The sequence below is a fragment of the Lucilia cuprina genome, chromosome 6 (assembly GCF_022045245.1).
Source record: "Lucilia cuprina isolate Lc7/37 chromosome 6, ASM2204524v1, whole genome shotgun sequence".
NCBI classification, from domain to species: domain Eukaryota; kingdom Metazoa; phylum Arthropoda; class Insecta; order Diptera; family Calliphoridae; genus Lucilia; species Lucilia cuprina.
Genome location: NC_060954.1, coordinates 37,476,744 through 37,493,306, shown reverse-complemented (window position 1 = coordinate 37,493,306; position 16,563 = coordinate 37,476,744). Strand labels below are relative to the sequence as shown.

Below are 16,563 nucleotides of genomic sequence, written 5' to 3'. Positions count from 1 at the left end.
CTTGCACCATAACTGTTTCTGATCACATGTAGAAAAAAATCTTAAACAGTACTTCCTGCGAACACCTCTTATGATGGTTTTTAATCTGTTTCTAGCTCTGCGATAAGCAGAGACCTATCAGACCTATTTTCCCTGTAGGCACGATATGTCAGATCTCTAATACGCTTAGCACTACAAATACACTCTTCATTCATCCAATATTTACAATTCAGTTTTATTAAAATAATTTTCGAAAGAAATTTTCATATATTCTAAATCAAAAATGACCTGTTTTTCTTCAAACTCCAATTTCATAGAGATTATTCTATTTAGTCCTTGAGCAATTTAAATTAATTACAATAGTTTTTAATCTAGGTAAGGATGTGAACTAAATCTTATGAATTTTCAGATAAGATTGATATATGAAATTTGAGTATAAGATCAGTAGAAGTCAGCACAGATAAATAGGTACTTTAGGTAACAATAAATATTGAACTCTATCATTTAACTTGAACAAACATTTGCTCAAGGTTATCATAATATAACAAATACATACACCAACAAATATTGACTTAATACTTGCAACATTGTCAATAAGAAATTTACAAAATTTACGACTATAGATTTAAGCCTTAAGCGGTTATTTGTTGTATACACAAATTCTTGCACTAATACTTAAATATAAATTCATAGTTTTTTCTCTCTCTCTCTCTCTCTCTCTCTCGCTTTGCTAACAGACCAAATCCACTAAAACCAATAACATATTGAACTCTAGAGATTAAAACGAGAATAAATAAAGTAACGGCTATACATACAAAACGGATATAGGAAATAAATTTAACAAAATGGCCCTAAGATATGCTTCTTTAAACAACAAAAAGAACAAAAACATAAACGAAAGTTTAACGTTTTTGATATGCCTCTAATGGAATATTTTATTTATTTCTTTTTGCCTTAATTTATTACCAATAAATATCATTTTATGCTAAAGACGTTACATAAAATAAAAAGAAAACAACAATTTAACTTCGTAAAATGTGTAAACATTATTTGGGACTCCTAAAAATATGCTAAACATAAGATACTTTACACAGCTTAAAATATGCTTTAAATATTTGTTTAACAACAAAACAAGGGTGTTTTAAATCACATATTTCAAAATGTTTGAAATTTCTTTTTTTTCTAATTGTTTCGTATTACAAAAAAGGGGTAAAAAGTTACTTAAGTGGTTTTATATATATTTTTACAATTTTTGTTTTTTTGGCCACCCTTGAACTTGCAAAAGAAAATGTTTAGATTTTTTCTGTAATTATGCTTTAATTTGTTATGTTTTTTATGTTAAATTTAAGTCCTTTTTTAATTTCAAAGAAGTTTATTAAAATTAATATACTTTTCCTTCCATTACTCAGCATACCCTAAAATATGCTACAGTTTTATGAAATTTGTATACAGCATTAAGTTTGCTTAAAATGCCCTAAAATATGCTACTGTTTAATGAAATTTTGTTGGTTTTTAAAGTGAACTGCATATCTTAAAAGGTCTTTTAGTGTTTAAATATATGTCTTAAGTATAATTCTTCAAAAAGGAGTTTTTTGAGAATTTTTGTGTTTTTCGACATTAAAGTTAAAATAAGAAATTTATTAGACTATCAGTTTCCAAAAGTACTGGTATATTTTGCAGTTGTTTTTTAAGTCTGACAACTTAAATTTTTGCAAATAAATATTTAAAATGTTTAAGTTGACATTTAAGCAGTAATGGTGTATTTATGTTGATTTAATGTCAGCAGCATTCTCAAACAATAAGAAGATGTTGTACATAAAGTTGCTTAAAACAGTCGAGTTTCAATTGTATATAACAAGAGTTTAATAGAGTATAATCGGATATATTGAGTACAAGATGTAGCTTTTACAGATCAACAATTTACACAATGAATTTTTAAGCTTGAAGTGTTAGTCCTCAAAAAAATTTATATCCTGTTTGTGTTGGACTGTTGTTTTAAGTGAAGGGGACCTTGTAAGGAAGCTATTATAAACAGATTCGGAAAATTGTGGGTTTATATGAATTCTATAGGCGTAAAACTATAAAAATATAAATTTTTTTGAGATTGTAATAAATTTGTACTCATAAATCCGAATTTATTTTACTGACCTTACTGATTTTTAATGCCAAACTACTTAAGAAAACAATTAATATTATGGGTTAATATTATGCAGACAGACAGATGGACATATCTAAATCGTCTCTGAATTTCATAAGGACATATATTGTTGGATCTCAGATAAATATTTCTCAGTATTACAAACCGAACAACAAACTTTTATATACCCTCTATCACCACTACTGATGTTGCAACCAACTATGCAAGTTTAGTTTTTAATTTCACACATGCTCCTTAAATTATGCAATCAATTTTACTCATGTTACTTTGTGACCAGCTTGTTGTTGTTATTGGGTGCTTTACATCTCTAGTTTTATAAATCATTATTTATAATTAGCATAGTTTTAGGATACGGCAATTAAATGTAAGTAAAGCACAACACATTGGCCAACCACTAAGAGTAGCACAACATCAAACCAATGACCACACAAGTTGGAATCAGTAGGAAAATTAATTTACGTTTTTGTTATTCCTTTACTTGTTGCCGAAAACAACAGTTGCCTGAATTCCTATAGTAACAACACTAGCACTCAATAATAAGTAAGTTTTAATAATTTCATTAAATTAAATATTTTTAAGGGATTTATAAATATGATGAAGAGTAACAAACAGTAAATATTAGTAATTTGAAAAAGCTTTAAAACTTTTTAAGCTTATATACTTAATAAATGCATTATTTTTATGGCATAATCATGTATAAAATCAACATATAACATACTTTAGGGATTAAAAACAATAATGATGTATTTGTTTGTTTATGTGTGTGTGTGTGCATAAAATACAGTGAAAAATAAAACAATTAAAGATATTACTTTTAACAAATAATGCATAATTTAAACAGAATTAAATATATATGTATATGTACCTATATACATGTATATAGCTGCAACTGTATGGCTACTTTATATAAAATTTAATATATTTTCCTCTTACATACATATATATTTATGCTTAATTATAATTAATATGGCCACATACATTTAATATGAGAAATTTAACAAGTATTTTTGGTTAAAATGGAAAAATTATTATAATTACAGTACCAGCAACAACAAGAGCAACAATTATAATTCAATAATAGTATTATAAAATTAATCTATAAATATTTATAAAGCAATTATCATTACTTATACACATTTATTATTTAAAATGCATAATGGTTGTCTATAAGTAAGTATCGTATGTCTGTCTGTCTATATTTTGTGTATTTTACATGCAAAATTTGTATGTATAATTATATCGTACATTATTGTAGTCGCTAAGGTATTATACATTTGTATTGATGTTTGTTACAGCCAATGCTGTCTGTCATTTTCTTCTGATTTTGGTCAGAATCAGACTTGTAATCAGTTTGCTAATTGTAATGTTAACACAATAGGAATCAAAAGGACTGTTTGAATGTGCTCTATGATTTTTTTTAAATTATGTAAAAACTGGTTTATAATTGATTTAACCCGAAGTTAAGGCTCTTTGAATTTTAATTTCTAATAACACTTTATTTGGGACTTATTCTTAATTTGATAAATTTTGTTAGATTTAACCTTTACCCTCGAGTATCAACAGACGGACGGACAAACAGTTTGCGAATACGGTAAGATCGTCTTAGAATTTCATTAGTGTTTAGAATATATTTGTGGGTTTACGACCAATATTTTTATGTATCACAAAGAAATGACAAGATCATCAAGATTCATCAATTTATTATTTTTCACTTTTTTCGGATGGACGGAAGGACGGACAGAATGTATTAGATTCTAAAAAAGCAATTATCAGGACAAAATAAAATTCATATATATTTTTACGACTATAACTAATACTTCCCATTAATAGTCATATAAAGAAATGAATCCTCAATTTATTAAATATGGCTTAATTTAACCTTTTCATTTCATGTATAAACAGACGAAAGGACAGATAAGCTGCCCAACCCAGTAAGATCATTTTAGAAACCTATATGTATCCAGAGTACGTCAGTTGATGTACAACCAATATATTAATATATATACTGGAAATAGCAGTTTGAACAGTCTATTGTATTTTCAGTTTTTCGGACGAACAGATAGACAGACAGACAGACAGACAGACAGACAGACATACAGAAACACAGACAGCATGTATTTTGACGATATACAATTAATATTTTAATATCAAACAAATAAGTGATATACAATGAATCATAACTGCTGTAGGGAATCATATATATTTTCAGACATACCCACCTTATGATTCCTTTTTATTGTGTGTATTTAAATAAATCCTTTTACAAGGTTTAATATAATTTATATATTTTCCCTAGAGAAATATGTATTTATTGCATTTTGCGTGAGTATTAATTTTTCTTCTGACTTAAAGCGAACGTGAGAATTTTATATTCACAAAAATTTAAATTTTAAACAGCTGACCCCTTTTTATTGGGTTTTAGTTGCTGCTGCTGCATTGTGCTTTTGTTGGCCATACTTTCTGTCTTTGATGGCCATAATTTATGTAGGTATGTATGTTTGTAGTATGTAATTTTTTTATTTGGGCTGTGTTACCAAATTATAAGTATTTTTTGCTCCGACAGTTTATTAAACATCTGTTTTGTTTATTTTCTGTTTTTTGTTCTCTTTAATACAAATTCGGTTTTTTTGGAGCTAAATAAATTTTGTTGAATAAAAAAATAAGGTGCTGAATAAAAAAAAAAATGTATTCCCAGCTTTCAACTTCATTTACTAAACATGACCTAGCAAAAATTTGATATGCAAAATTGTTATTATGGAGTAACAGAATATTATCAATACGAGTTATATAATATATATTTTTAAAATAAAGTGTGAAACTGTTTGGATTTAAAAGGAAGTCTAGTCTATAGTCTAGTCTATAGTCTAGTCTATAGTCTAGTCTATAGTCTAGTCTATAGTCTAGTCTATAGTCTAGTCTATAGTCTAGTCTATAGTCTAGTCTATAGTCTAGTCTATAGTCTAGTCTATAGTCTAGTCTATAGTCTAGTCTATAGTCTAGTCTATAGTCTAGTCTATTCTATAGTCTAGTTTGTAGTCTAGTCTATAGTCTATTCTATAGTCTAGTTTATAGTCTATTTTTTAGTCTAGTCTATAGTCTATTCTATAGTCTAGTCTTCAGTCTAGTATATAGTTTAGTCTATAGTCTATTGTTTAGTCTATTCTACAGTCTGGCCTAGTCTAGTGTAGTCTAGTCTAATCTAGACTATTCTAGTCTATAGTCTAGTCTAATCTAGTCTATTTTAGTCTATAGTCTGGTCTAGTTTATAGACTAGTCTATAGTGGAGGCTTAGTTTCGATACCAAAATGTTTGGTGGGATTAAAAACATATTAAAAAAATGTACTATAATTTTAAACTTGTTAAACAATATGACATGTTTATGACAAGTTACTTCATTGTGGTCAATTTTTATAATTGTTTTAAACACACAACAAAATAAAAAATTCTATACGGAGAAATAAAACCCTTAAAAGGGACTAAATTAAAAAAAATATTGAAAAAAAAATTGGGACAATATTGATTAAAAAAACAATGAGATGACAAGAGCACAACATGCTTTTGATAGATGAAAATAATAATAAATAAAATAAACAAGAAAATTTTTTTTTTGTAATATAATATTTTAAATTTTTTGTGTAAACAAAACAAGTATTTAAAATAAATACTTTTTAATTAAAAATTTATAAAAAGAGAGGTAAAAGTAAAGTCCTGTTAAAAAACAAAATTAAATTTTTTATATTGTTTTACAAAATATAAGTTCTCGTTTTTGAAAAAAAAAACTTTATGTTAATGACAGTTTTTAAGATACACATTAAATTGTCATATTTTAGTAAAAAATTTAAACAAAGTTTATGGCTTGTCATGAAATATTTATTAAACACATTTTAAATCTAAGAACCGAAAAACATGGTAATAAAATATTTTTGGAAAACACATCCATTCTTTAAAGTATGTTTTAAAGTTAACTTCATTAAATTACTAAAAGTATGCAATATTTTATAACCATAGCAATTATATTGTAAATATACATATATACACATGTATAAAACATTCTTTCTTGTCCACATAGAAAATTCTATGACAAAAAAACGTTTCATTTTATTCAATTTCAAAACTTATTTATTTGTATTTCTATTTGTACAACATAATTTTACACAGAAATATATATGAAATTTTCATTAAATAAAATTTATATATAAATGACATAAACATTACAAAAAAACTTTGTTGTATGTGTTTTTTTTAAGAAACCCTATTTTTTGTTTCCTTTAAACCCCTCAATGTATGCAACATAATTGTAACAAAGAGAAAACAACATGAAATTGAATGAAAATTGAGAAAAAGAAGTTTAGTTAAACTGCCAAAGAAGAAAAAAATAGAAATTCAATGAAAACAAGTTTATTGAAACATTTGGATTTTACGTGTTTAACAAAATTGTAAAATATCAAAAACTCAAACACATACAACAGTCTCCATAAATAAACAAATTTATACACAAATACTAAATCACAGCAAAATCGTATGAACAAATTCTCAACTTGGTTTAAATATTTCCCAGTAATTCGGGAATTGGTAAACACAAATTAAAATAATATTTGAGATTTTTTCAAAACTCTGATTGTCACTTTCTGCATTACTTGGGGAGAGTAAAGTGATATTTGACATTATATCTGACTCGAAATAAATAAAACAACTACCTAGTTAGACATTTGTCAAAAATACTGTTCAAAAATGATACATTAATTCTCTCTGCAAAACTGCTGGGGTGTTGTTTACTCCCATTTGCTATGTTGTTGTTTCCCATATCAAAAAGTTAGATTCATATGTTATGTAGGTGTGTGTGTGTGTATGTGAGTGAATATAAATGTATATGTTTGTGTATGTGCCTGACAGCCAGCTTAACAAAATATTTATAAATGTGACAAGCTAATATTTTATATAGTTATAAACGTGTCATAATGTAGATTTGTTTTGTTGTTAATGCTTTCGAACAACAACAAAATAACAACATATCGGGTCACATGGAGTATTTGTGTTGTATTTTTCTTTTCCAAAATCAAACCATACAAATTTGTTGTATGTATAAAATGTTGTGCGTTTGTATAATATAGTATACTAACACACAATATGTTACTTAAAATTCACAGTATTTTTTTCTATTTTTGAAATTGAAAATCTTTTGATGCCCTACAACAACTGTTGTGTGTATGAATAGGTGACTTAAGTTATTGACATCTGAACTCTCACATAAACTTTTTATTAAAGTACTGGGGAAAAGTTTTCAAAATTAAATTTTATTAGCTATTTGATATACTCTTTGTATGATAAGCAGTGTATATGCAGTATAACAGAAGGATAACAGAATTTTCTCTGACCATGTTGTATTAATATTTGAATAGTATCAGTGCTTAAGTGTTTATCTTTCAGCTTATCTAACCAAGGTGGACTTAACGTGGCGTGTGGCCTGGTACTCACTACTTTTTCAACCACTGGGCGAGTAAAAACGGAACAATTCACCACTGCATTTGTGTATCTTACAAGCAAGTTGCAATTTTTGCACATGGATGTTCCGGTCCATGTACAAGCACTTTGCTCAAGTACTCGAGCTATCTAATATCTTGCCATAGATGTCGCGTTGGGGGTAGCCCGAAACACGAACTACCACCAACTCGATCCGTCAAATCCATCAGTTACTCCATTCTTTTTATAGAATGCAAGAAGACATCAGAAAAACATCAGAAAACCCCACCTCGTATACCCAATATTTTCATTATAAGCTTAAATCCAACATTTTATTAATCTACAGTTATCTCCGTAATTCATACCGCTCTAGCATCTAAGACCTATAACAGAAATGTATCTTGAAAATCATATTCACCATGTATCAATCTTTTAACAAAGCAACACTTTTGCCGCGATTCCGAAGGAACTTCAAGCAACTGACTAGCTAGGATATAGTCCAGCGGGAAACTGGCCATCCGTAGTACCAATTTATGTGGTGATCTGTTCGACGTCTTTTAAATTTATGCAAAGACTAGCACAGGCAGTAAATTGTGAACACCATTGTGAGCACCTATCTCTAGTAGCGTCTACAGGCGGTAAACAGGATAAGGTATTATAGGATATGCAATGGAAATATTTTAATTAGTAAATTGTTTACACCATTGTGAGCACCTATCTCTAGTAGCGTCTACAGGCGGTAAACAGGATAAGGGACTATAGGATATGCAATGGAAATATTCTAATTTGTTTACTGTGAGTACAAATTAGAATATTTCCATTGCATATCCTATAGTCCCTTATCCTGTTTACCGCCTGTATTGCTATAAAATGTTTATCTGGTATCAATGTCGATTATCTTTTGAGGAGATGGTGAACCATTCGTGCCTGGAACTACTCTGGGTACTGAGTCATTTTAATATACACGGATATAGAAAGGTGAACGAGCTAGAAAAATTGGTTTCCACCTTCACATAGGGTACACTGACAGATTAGCTGTAAGTCCCTTATATATCATGAACTTTATGGGTATGTTTAGATCAGATGGTCATCACTGAGCGGTAGGCTCAAAATCTAGAACTGACTCGGCCTCTCTATGATGAGCTAAGGTCTTTTTTTATCGCAATCCTGACAGGGCACTGTACTATAGATGTGCATTTAAGAAAACTAAATCTTCTATTCAAAGATTATTACAGGAGTTGTTAAATTAAGAATTAAGAGGAAACCATAGAACACTGTCTCTGTCCTGCCTTGACATACATCAGGACTGTGTTTCTAGGCAGTCCATATTGCATGAACTTGTGGTTCTATTTACTAAAGAGATAAATAAGAATCGTTCGTTCGTGGCTCTGGCTGGTTTATTACCATGGCAATCATGGACATATAAGCGCGTAACTTATTAATCATCAAAAGGAATCAAAAAGGACTCAGTTTACTGATTAATCACCCAACAAACTTCCAAATACAAGCTGTGCTAATAAACCAGGTATTTATGTGTTTATGAATGACACTGAAACTCAAAAAATTTGCTCATATTTGCATACCCTACTCTCTTTAGATCGGCCTAGAAACAATGCTACATAATGATCATTATGCAAAAAAAATATATATATTTTTAATTTGACATATTAAAAAATAACACAATAATGTTATTATTTTGGTCATATCTCAATAAAAAGAAATTTTAAGCTTTTTTTATTATTCATAGCATACTTTTGTGCTAGTTTTTTTATACATATATAATGAAGTGAACATTTAATTCGATTTATAACTTAGTACTCTCATGTGTTTTTTCTTTTCTATTAGCAATGATGATTTGCAAAATAATAAAAGAATTTTTTATATACAATTTCAATTTGATTCATTTTTTTTCTAACAATGTTATTTTACAATTGAAACACAAACATATTAGAGTAAACTAAAGAAAAAAAAAAGAGAAAAATTATTTATTCATTAAATTCTTTTTATATGACACATAGACAAGATAATGAAATTTTATCTTTAGCTTGATTGGTAAAAAAAAGAATAACACAACAAACAAAGAGCAAACAAAAAAATAAATAAATAAATTTGTTTACTTTCAATCAATCCAATATGTATGCAATAAAATGTCGTTGTGATAAAGCCTTGAAATATGCTTTAGTGAAAAAAGAGAAATAAACAATTTTTATTGTTTTATTTAACAAATTACTTATAAAATACTTATTTATGTAGAAATAAACAATTTTGTTGTTGTATGTGTTATTGCAGGCTTATGTTCATGAATAATTTATGTTTTCAAAAATATTCCCCAAAAGTATGCTAAATTTAATTTAACATTTATTAGTAAATGCACAAATGTGTTTATTATATTTTTATTTAATACTCTGCATATAAATATAAATTATTCATGCTATTTAACATAAATATTAAACAAAAATATTTGTTAAACTTCTGGTGTTAATGTGAGCTTTTGGGCAAATTTTATTTAAATAATAATTTTCTTGCATGTATGCATTTCGGAAATTTCTCTAATGTTTTAATTTGTTTTAATTAAAAATGTTTATGAAGTAGAAACGAAACAAATCGTACATTGTTTTAATTAAATATTTCTGTTAAAATCATAAAATTGATAAAAGTACTAACTAACATTTAGTTTAAATAATGTTTGGAATAAAATTTATATTAACTTATTATTAAGCTTCTAAAAGTATGCTACAATAGCCTTATATTAAATGCTATCTGTAGTGTTTTAAATTCCATAGAACATACGCATACATATGTACATAAATATAGAAAGTTTTAGGGATTTCATTTTCATAGAAACTATACAATTTAAGGATTTAAAGGAAGCATTTCATTCATTATGGGATTTTTTAAGACTTCACAGTTTTGTTTTGTTATAATATTTTCCGTATTTTGTTTTTTTTCTCCTAAGTAGCATTTAAATATCAACATCTTTTGTTAAAATACATGCAAACATACATATATGTCATGTTAGGAAATTTATTTTGCATATAAAATCCTTTTATTATTATTCATAATATTAAAGCCTACTTTAAGGCATAACAAATATTTATGAAAATAAAGCCTATTTCAAGGTTGAACTGATAAATAAATTTTGCATAACAACAATAAATATAAATATCTATAACAACTTTCTCTTTTAAATTCCCCATTGCTTACTTATACATACAAGAAAGAATCTCATAAAAAGAAATCTCCTGCTGTTGCTTTCAATACTCACTCAACCCATATAAATAAATATAAGGAAATGAGCCCCTATTTATACAAGTACATTTACATGTTCTTATATAAATATTTTTTTTTTATTTAAGTATAAACAAGATACTTACCTCTTTTATATCTTTATTATTATCTTCATCTTCTTCTAAACTTTCACTGGTACTTAAGTGACTCGTATTTGTATCCACATCAGTCGTCTTGTCATGCTTTGCTGCTGTTGTTGTTGTTTTTGAGGAGTCGTCTGTCTGTTTGGCATACATTTGTTTATTTTGTATTATAAAATGTTGAAATTCTTCTTCTTGTTGTTCGGTCTCCTCACGCAATTCCCGTACATAGACATCCGTTTGCTGTTGACGTTCTTTGAGTGCGGCTAATTCGAGCTTAAGTTGTTGAAAATCACTACGTATTGTTGTTAAATCTTCCCAACTTTGTGTTCGTGTTGTCACATCTCTCATCGCATTACTAGCAATTTGTTGCAATTCCACAAGTTGTTTACGTAATTCACCAATGGATTGTTGCAACCATTCAATGGTTAGGCGTTCCTTATTGCTTGAACCATCCGTCAATTGGTGGCTATTGCGCAAATTTTGCACTTCTTGTCTGTTAATGAAGGAAAAAAAAACGACTTTTAAAAAAGAAAATTGCAATTTTTTGTGTTGTTGTTTGAGAAATGGAAATTGCTATTGACTTGTATTGTTGCATATTTAAAATGTTTTTGTTACGCCTTTGGGATATGCTTTGCTTTTGAAAGGAAGTATTTTATGTAAAAAACGTGATGCATATTTCGTTAAACCAATATTAGTTAAAAAGTTAAGCATTATATATAACAAACAACTGTGAATACCCTAAATAATTACTTAGTCAATGTGTAAATTACAGTAATAATTAGTAGTTAGCCAAAAAGTATGCTAACAAATTGTGATTGATATTAGCAACGCCTTATAAGAGCATCATTTGTTTGTTAAAGTTTGTTACAACAAAAACAACTAAAAATGTGATTCATTTATGTTTAACTAATTTTTAATTTGTCTAAGTCTGATGCTACTACTGCGGCTGTCTTCTTTTTAGCTTGTATTCTCATCTGGCCAACTAATTAAAATAACATCAATCAATTTTAAACCACTTTAGTTAAATAATGAAAAACAAAAAGAGAAAAACAACAGTAAACTGCCGCAATTGACTCGCTAACAGCACCTCAACAAGAATATAATACATAAAACATAAACTAAAACAGTTTTCTTGTTAACGCCCCCGAGTAGGCCATAATTTATTATCGTGTTTTCTGAAACAACACTTTGGGAAAGAGAGAAAGAAAAAAACTCTTTCAGAAACTCACGCACTAAACAGCATAATAATAAATTATAAAACCTTGAACTTTTTTCTTTAGTTTTAATCTAATCAAAGTAGACTAGAAAGCAATAAAAAAGTCTTATAATTAAAAAAAAATAAAAAACTTTTAAAGCAAATATCCCTTATTTTGTTTTTAACTAATTTAGTCTTTAATAAATTATGAAATTTAACTGTTTCTATTTAGGGACCTAATAATTTTCAATTTATTAACTTTAACGCTTTTATTTAACCTTGAAGTTTTGCCTACATTTAGGCACAACTAGAAATTTACTTTAAATACTGGGTAAAGGGAGGAAAACATTTAAATGTTAAGTAGCTACTTAGTTAATATTTAATAAATGAAAGCATAACAATTTTATTATTTAGCTAAGTATTGTCAATGTTAGGAGTAATTAAATTTTCTAAGAATAAATGTTTATTAATTAATACAAATATAAAGTATAATTTCTTAAGAAATACTTAGCATTTATTGTGTATTTTTTATATTAAAAAAACGTAATATACTTTTAGGTTATAACATAATGTTTTTAATGTGATATAGATTCAGGTGTTGCATTAGTTGTATATATTACTCTTAATATTTAATGTTATTTCTGATAGGTTTTAGTGGTTAATGTATGTCTAATTTAATTTAAAGCTAAAATAAAGTCAAATATTAAAATGCTTCGTAAATCAAGTTTTCTTTCTATAGATAGAACATACATACATAAGTGAAAATACAAACATTAGCAATAGATTAATGTATGGTTTATGGGGTCTGTAGAGGGAATTCATATTTCTAGATGCATTTATAAAGGCCTTTGTTGCAAGAATTATTAATATCTTGGTGTCCGGTGTTGCCAAAAGTTTTTGTAAAAGATTTTTGTCATTTCGATCAATTATGTTTGTTGATGTCGATAGATCGCATTTGACCTGTGATTTGATCCATTTAGACTTATTATTGAGAACTAGATATCATCAATAAAGTTCTGTAAAATTGGATTGATGAGAGCAGCTAATATAGCCTCAAAATCACCATGGGCCACCCTGTACATAGATCAATTACTATTGATCGAAGATTTGGTTTCTTGTATATGACCAACTTTATCGCTATATTAAACCAACAATAAATGTTTTAATTATATTCTGATAGAGCGCCAGCAAAAACATTCATAGAAAAGAAAGGGGGCTAAAATGCTTTAATTTACTTACAGTCATTACTTTAACATGGAAGTGACATTATAGACATGTACTTAAAACGCTCAATTATTAGTAAGGAGTTATATAATTACTTGCAACGATCGCCTACATACTACATATCGTCTTGGTTACATATGTAGAAGTACCCAGCAGTTCGGTCGAACAGTCCTGAATTACATAACTACCTAGCCACCTTTCGTCCAGAGGACTAGCTTTTTTAACATGTGCTTGTCCTACAAGGAAGTCCCATAGAGACAGCAATAATCCTAAGTTTTCAAGTGTCTACTCTAACGTTTACAAAAGTGACACTTAAGTAACGATAGTCTTCATCCTCGTTTACAAAAAGTACATTCGTTACGAAAGATGAAATAGAAGCAACCAGGTGGTTAGACGTAAATGGAAATCACTGTCTTTTTCGGATGCATTGACTATTCATCGGACTGATAAATAGTCTAATAATTTCTTACTAATAATGTGTTAAATAAATACATACATATTCATTATTCCTCTTGCCTGTAGAGCTATAGAAGCTATTGTGCAAGTAAATTTTAGCGAACCCCTTACATGGTAATAAAAGTTTTTGCTGGGTAGTTTTTACAAAAAATATAATAGTTTGTGTTAAAAACAAAGTTGAAAAAAACATATCAAGGAAAAAAGTAAGTACTTACATAATATATTATTTGTAAGTCATTACTAAACACATACAAAGTAATGTAGATGGTATGTAGTAGTCATTCAAAAGTATGTTGTTGAGTAAGTTTAAGTCATTTCGCTGATTTGTGAAGACCTTATAATGAACAAGGATCAAATCTGATCATATTTAATAATATATTTTTAAGTTATATTAAAATAACTTATGACCTGATCGATTGATATTATCCACTTTCATTTTATAAAATAATATCTTTAAAGGACATTTATTTTAAGGCCTTTCTTTTTTACCCGAGCATGTTATAAAGCTTCAACACCGCAAGGTGATTTAGTAGTTGTTATTCTAAATTAATGTATGAGTGTGTTTTTGCATCTATGCCTAAAATGAATGCATATAAATAAATGCATATCTTAAGGAGCTGTTTACCTATATTTGTTGGCTTATACAAACTATATACATATATAATTATGTATAAACACAGTGTTTCCCAACGTGGGGAAAATAATATTTTTTTTTGAATTACTTTTGCAATACAATACTTCTAAACTCAAAAGAAAATTGTAAACTTGTTGTGAGACATGAGAAAAATTTGAGAAATACTGATTTTACATTATGTAATCTTATTAAGCATTTTGATAAGTATGCATTAAGAATAATTAGTAAAAATTTATATAAAATAACATGTTAATAGTTTTTAGATAATTATAATAAATAACCAGTACATACATGTACTCTTCAAATAAATGCTAATGACTTAATATACGTATATCATTACAAATTAAAGCAGAAATATAAGTAGAGGCTTACAATTAACTATAATATAATTTACAATATTAATCTTTTCATTTATATATAATTAGAAAAATATGCATATCCTTCTTAAAATGTTCACATCATAGTAACATAGAAAAAATTAGAAGTTAAAAACAATTATTTAACAAGTAAGAATTCTATATTTGACTGTAACGAATCTTATATACACTTTACCAAAAAACACATGATAGAAAACGAAAAAGCAATCAATTTTAAGTTTGGCAAAACCTTAAATCGACTCCGAAACTCTAAAGTTAATATTTAAACCTTTGCTAGGAGAACTTTATCATATAAAGTTGCCATGTAAACCTTTTACATTGTAATGAAGAAGCTTTTTGCTTGAAACGTTTACTCTTTAAAACTACCATGAACTCTCAATATACATATATAACAGAAATAATAATTTAAAGGAAATTCTGTTAAGAATAAAATAAAACCGTAATGGTTATGGTTTATTACAAAAGTGTTTCCAGGGAAATCGTTAATTAATTTGAAAGATAAAAACAATTGAAACTGAAAAAGAAACATTTTTGATATATATGTATATTAGGGTAGTTCCATTTGTATGGACAAAAAATAAGGTTAAAGTTTAATTTTTTTCTTAGGATTTTTGTCAATATCCAGAGAATGAGTTCGGGAATTAATAATGTTTATTAAGAATATGAAGATGATATAAAAATTTAGTCTTCTATAGGACTAAATCCGAATCTGGGCTTAGAATTGGTCTATCACATCTGGGATTTGATATAACCCTAGAAAAACTTCACTTAGCCGGTAAGCAGTCAAGTAATATTGAAGCATTGTGGAACTACTTACTTTTTGGGTTAATGACGAGTGTTTTTTATTCGACAAGATTCGGAAAATAACTGGTTAGAAATGTGCTTACTTGACTTTCCCGGGCTTTACCCTGGCTCTACAGTTATTTTTTATATTTATTAGATCTTTCGATTACTCAGTGCTCCATTAGCGAGTTATTTTCCTGTACTTTTTGAAATAGTTTTACATAAAATTATAAATTAAAAAATATTGATATCAATTATGATTCGAACCATAAACGTTGGATAGATGCCTTAGATAATTGGTCTGATTCTTCAATAATTGACAAATTCCACTGAAAAAATTAAATAATGTTATTTATAACGACCACTCATTACCAGGTAATGTATTAAATAACTAACGTGTCTTGAAGTTTTAAAAACGCAACTTTTTGCCTTTTTTGAGACAATATAGATTCTGTAAGAGCACTTTATTCATAAAATGTTGTATATTATGTGAAAGCCCATACACATCTGATATATCTTCTTTCTTTTTCGAGATATCTTTACCTAAAGCTTTATATAACATTCTCGGTACCTTTGTTCTATGAAAATACCTTTTGAATTGTTTAAAATCTGTTGTAGTTGGCGAGATATCATTCGTTGGCAAACGGTAGGACATATTTTGAGGATTCGAATCGGAAAGTGATTCTGAAACGATTAGAACATCGTCATGTAGGTGTGGATCTTATAATTTTGTTCATTATAAACAGTTTTTACAAAGCAATAATACCTTCCACACTTTTATAGTTCATGTTGTAAACACCATGAGTTTTCAGGCTTTAGGTAATAATATCTCGAAGAAGAAAGAAAGCATGTCCGACGTTAAGCGTTTATTTTAAAGCTTATAGAATAAACTTTCAAATGAATTAAAACACTTTACAAAAAAAGTT

The 16,563-nt window shown here is 27.7% G+C and overlaps 1 protein-coding gene across 1 annotated transcript in view; it reads right to left on the bottom strand.

Annotated features, from left to right (window-relative positions):
* Nucleotides 1-16,563, bottom strand: part of LOC111690834 (protein scabrous) — a 36,053-nt gene that overhangs the window by 13,344 nt on the left and 6,146 nt on the right. The window contains exon 2 of the mRNA XM_046954986.1: nt 10,972-11,461. Within this exon, the coding sequence (XP_046810942.1) occupies nt 10,972-11,461 (490 nt within the window). The remainder of the gene's footprint in view (nt 1-10,971; nt 11,462-16,563) is intronic.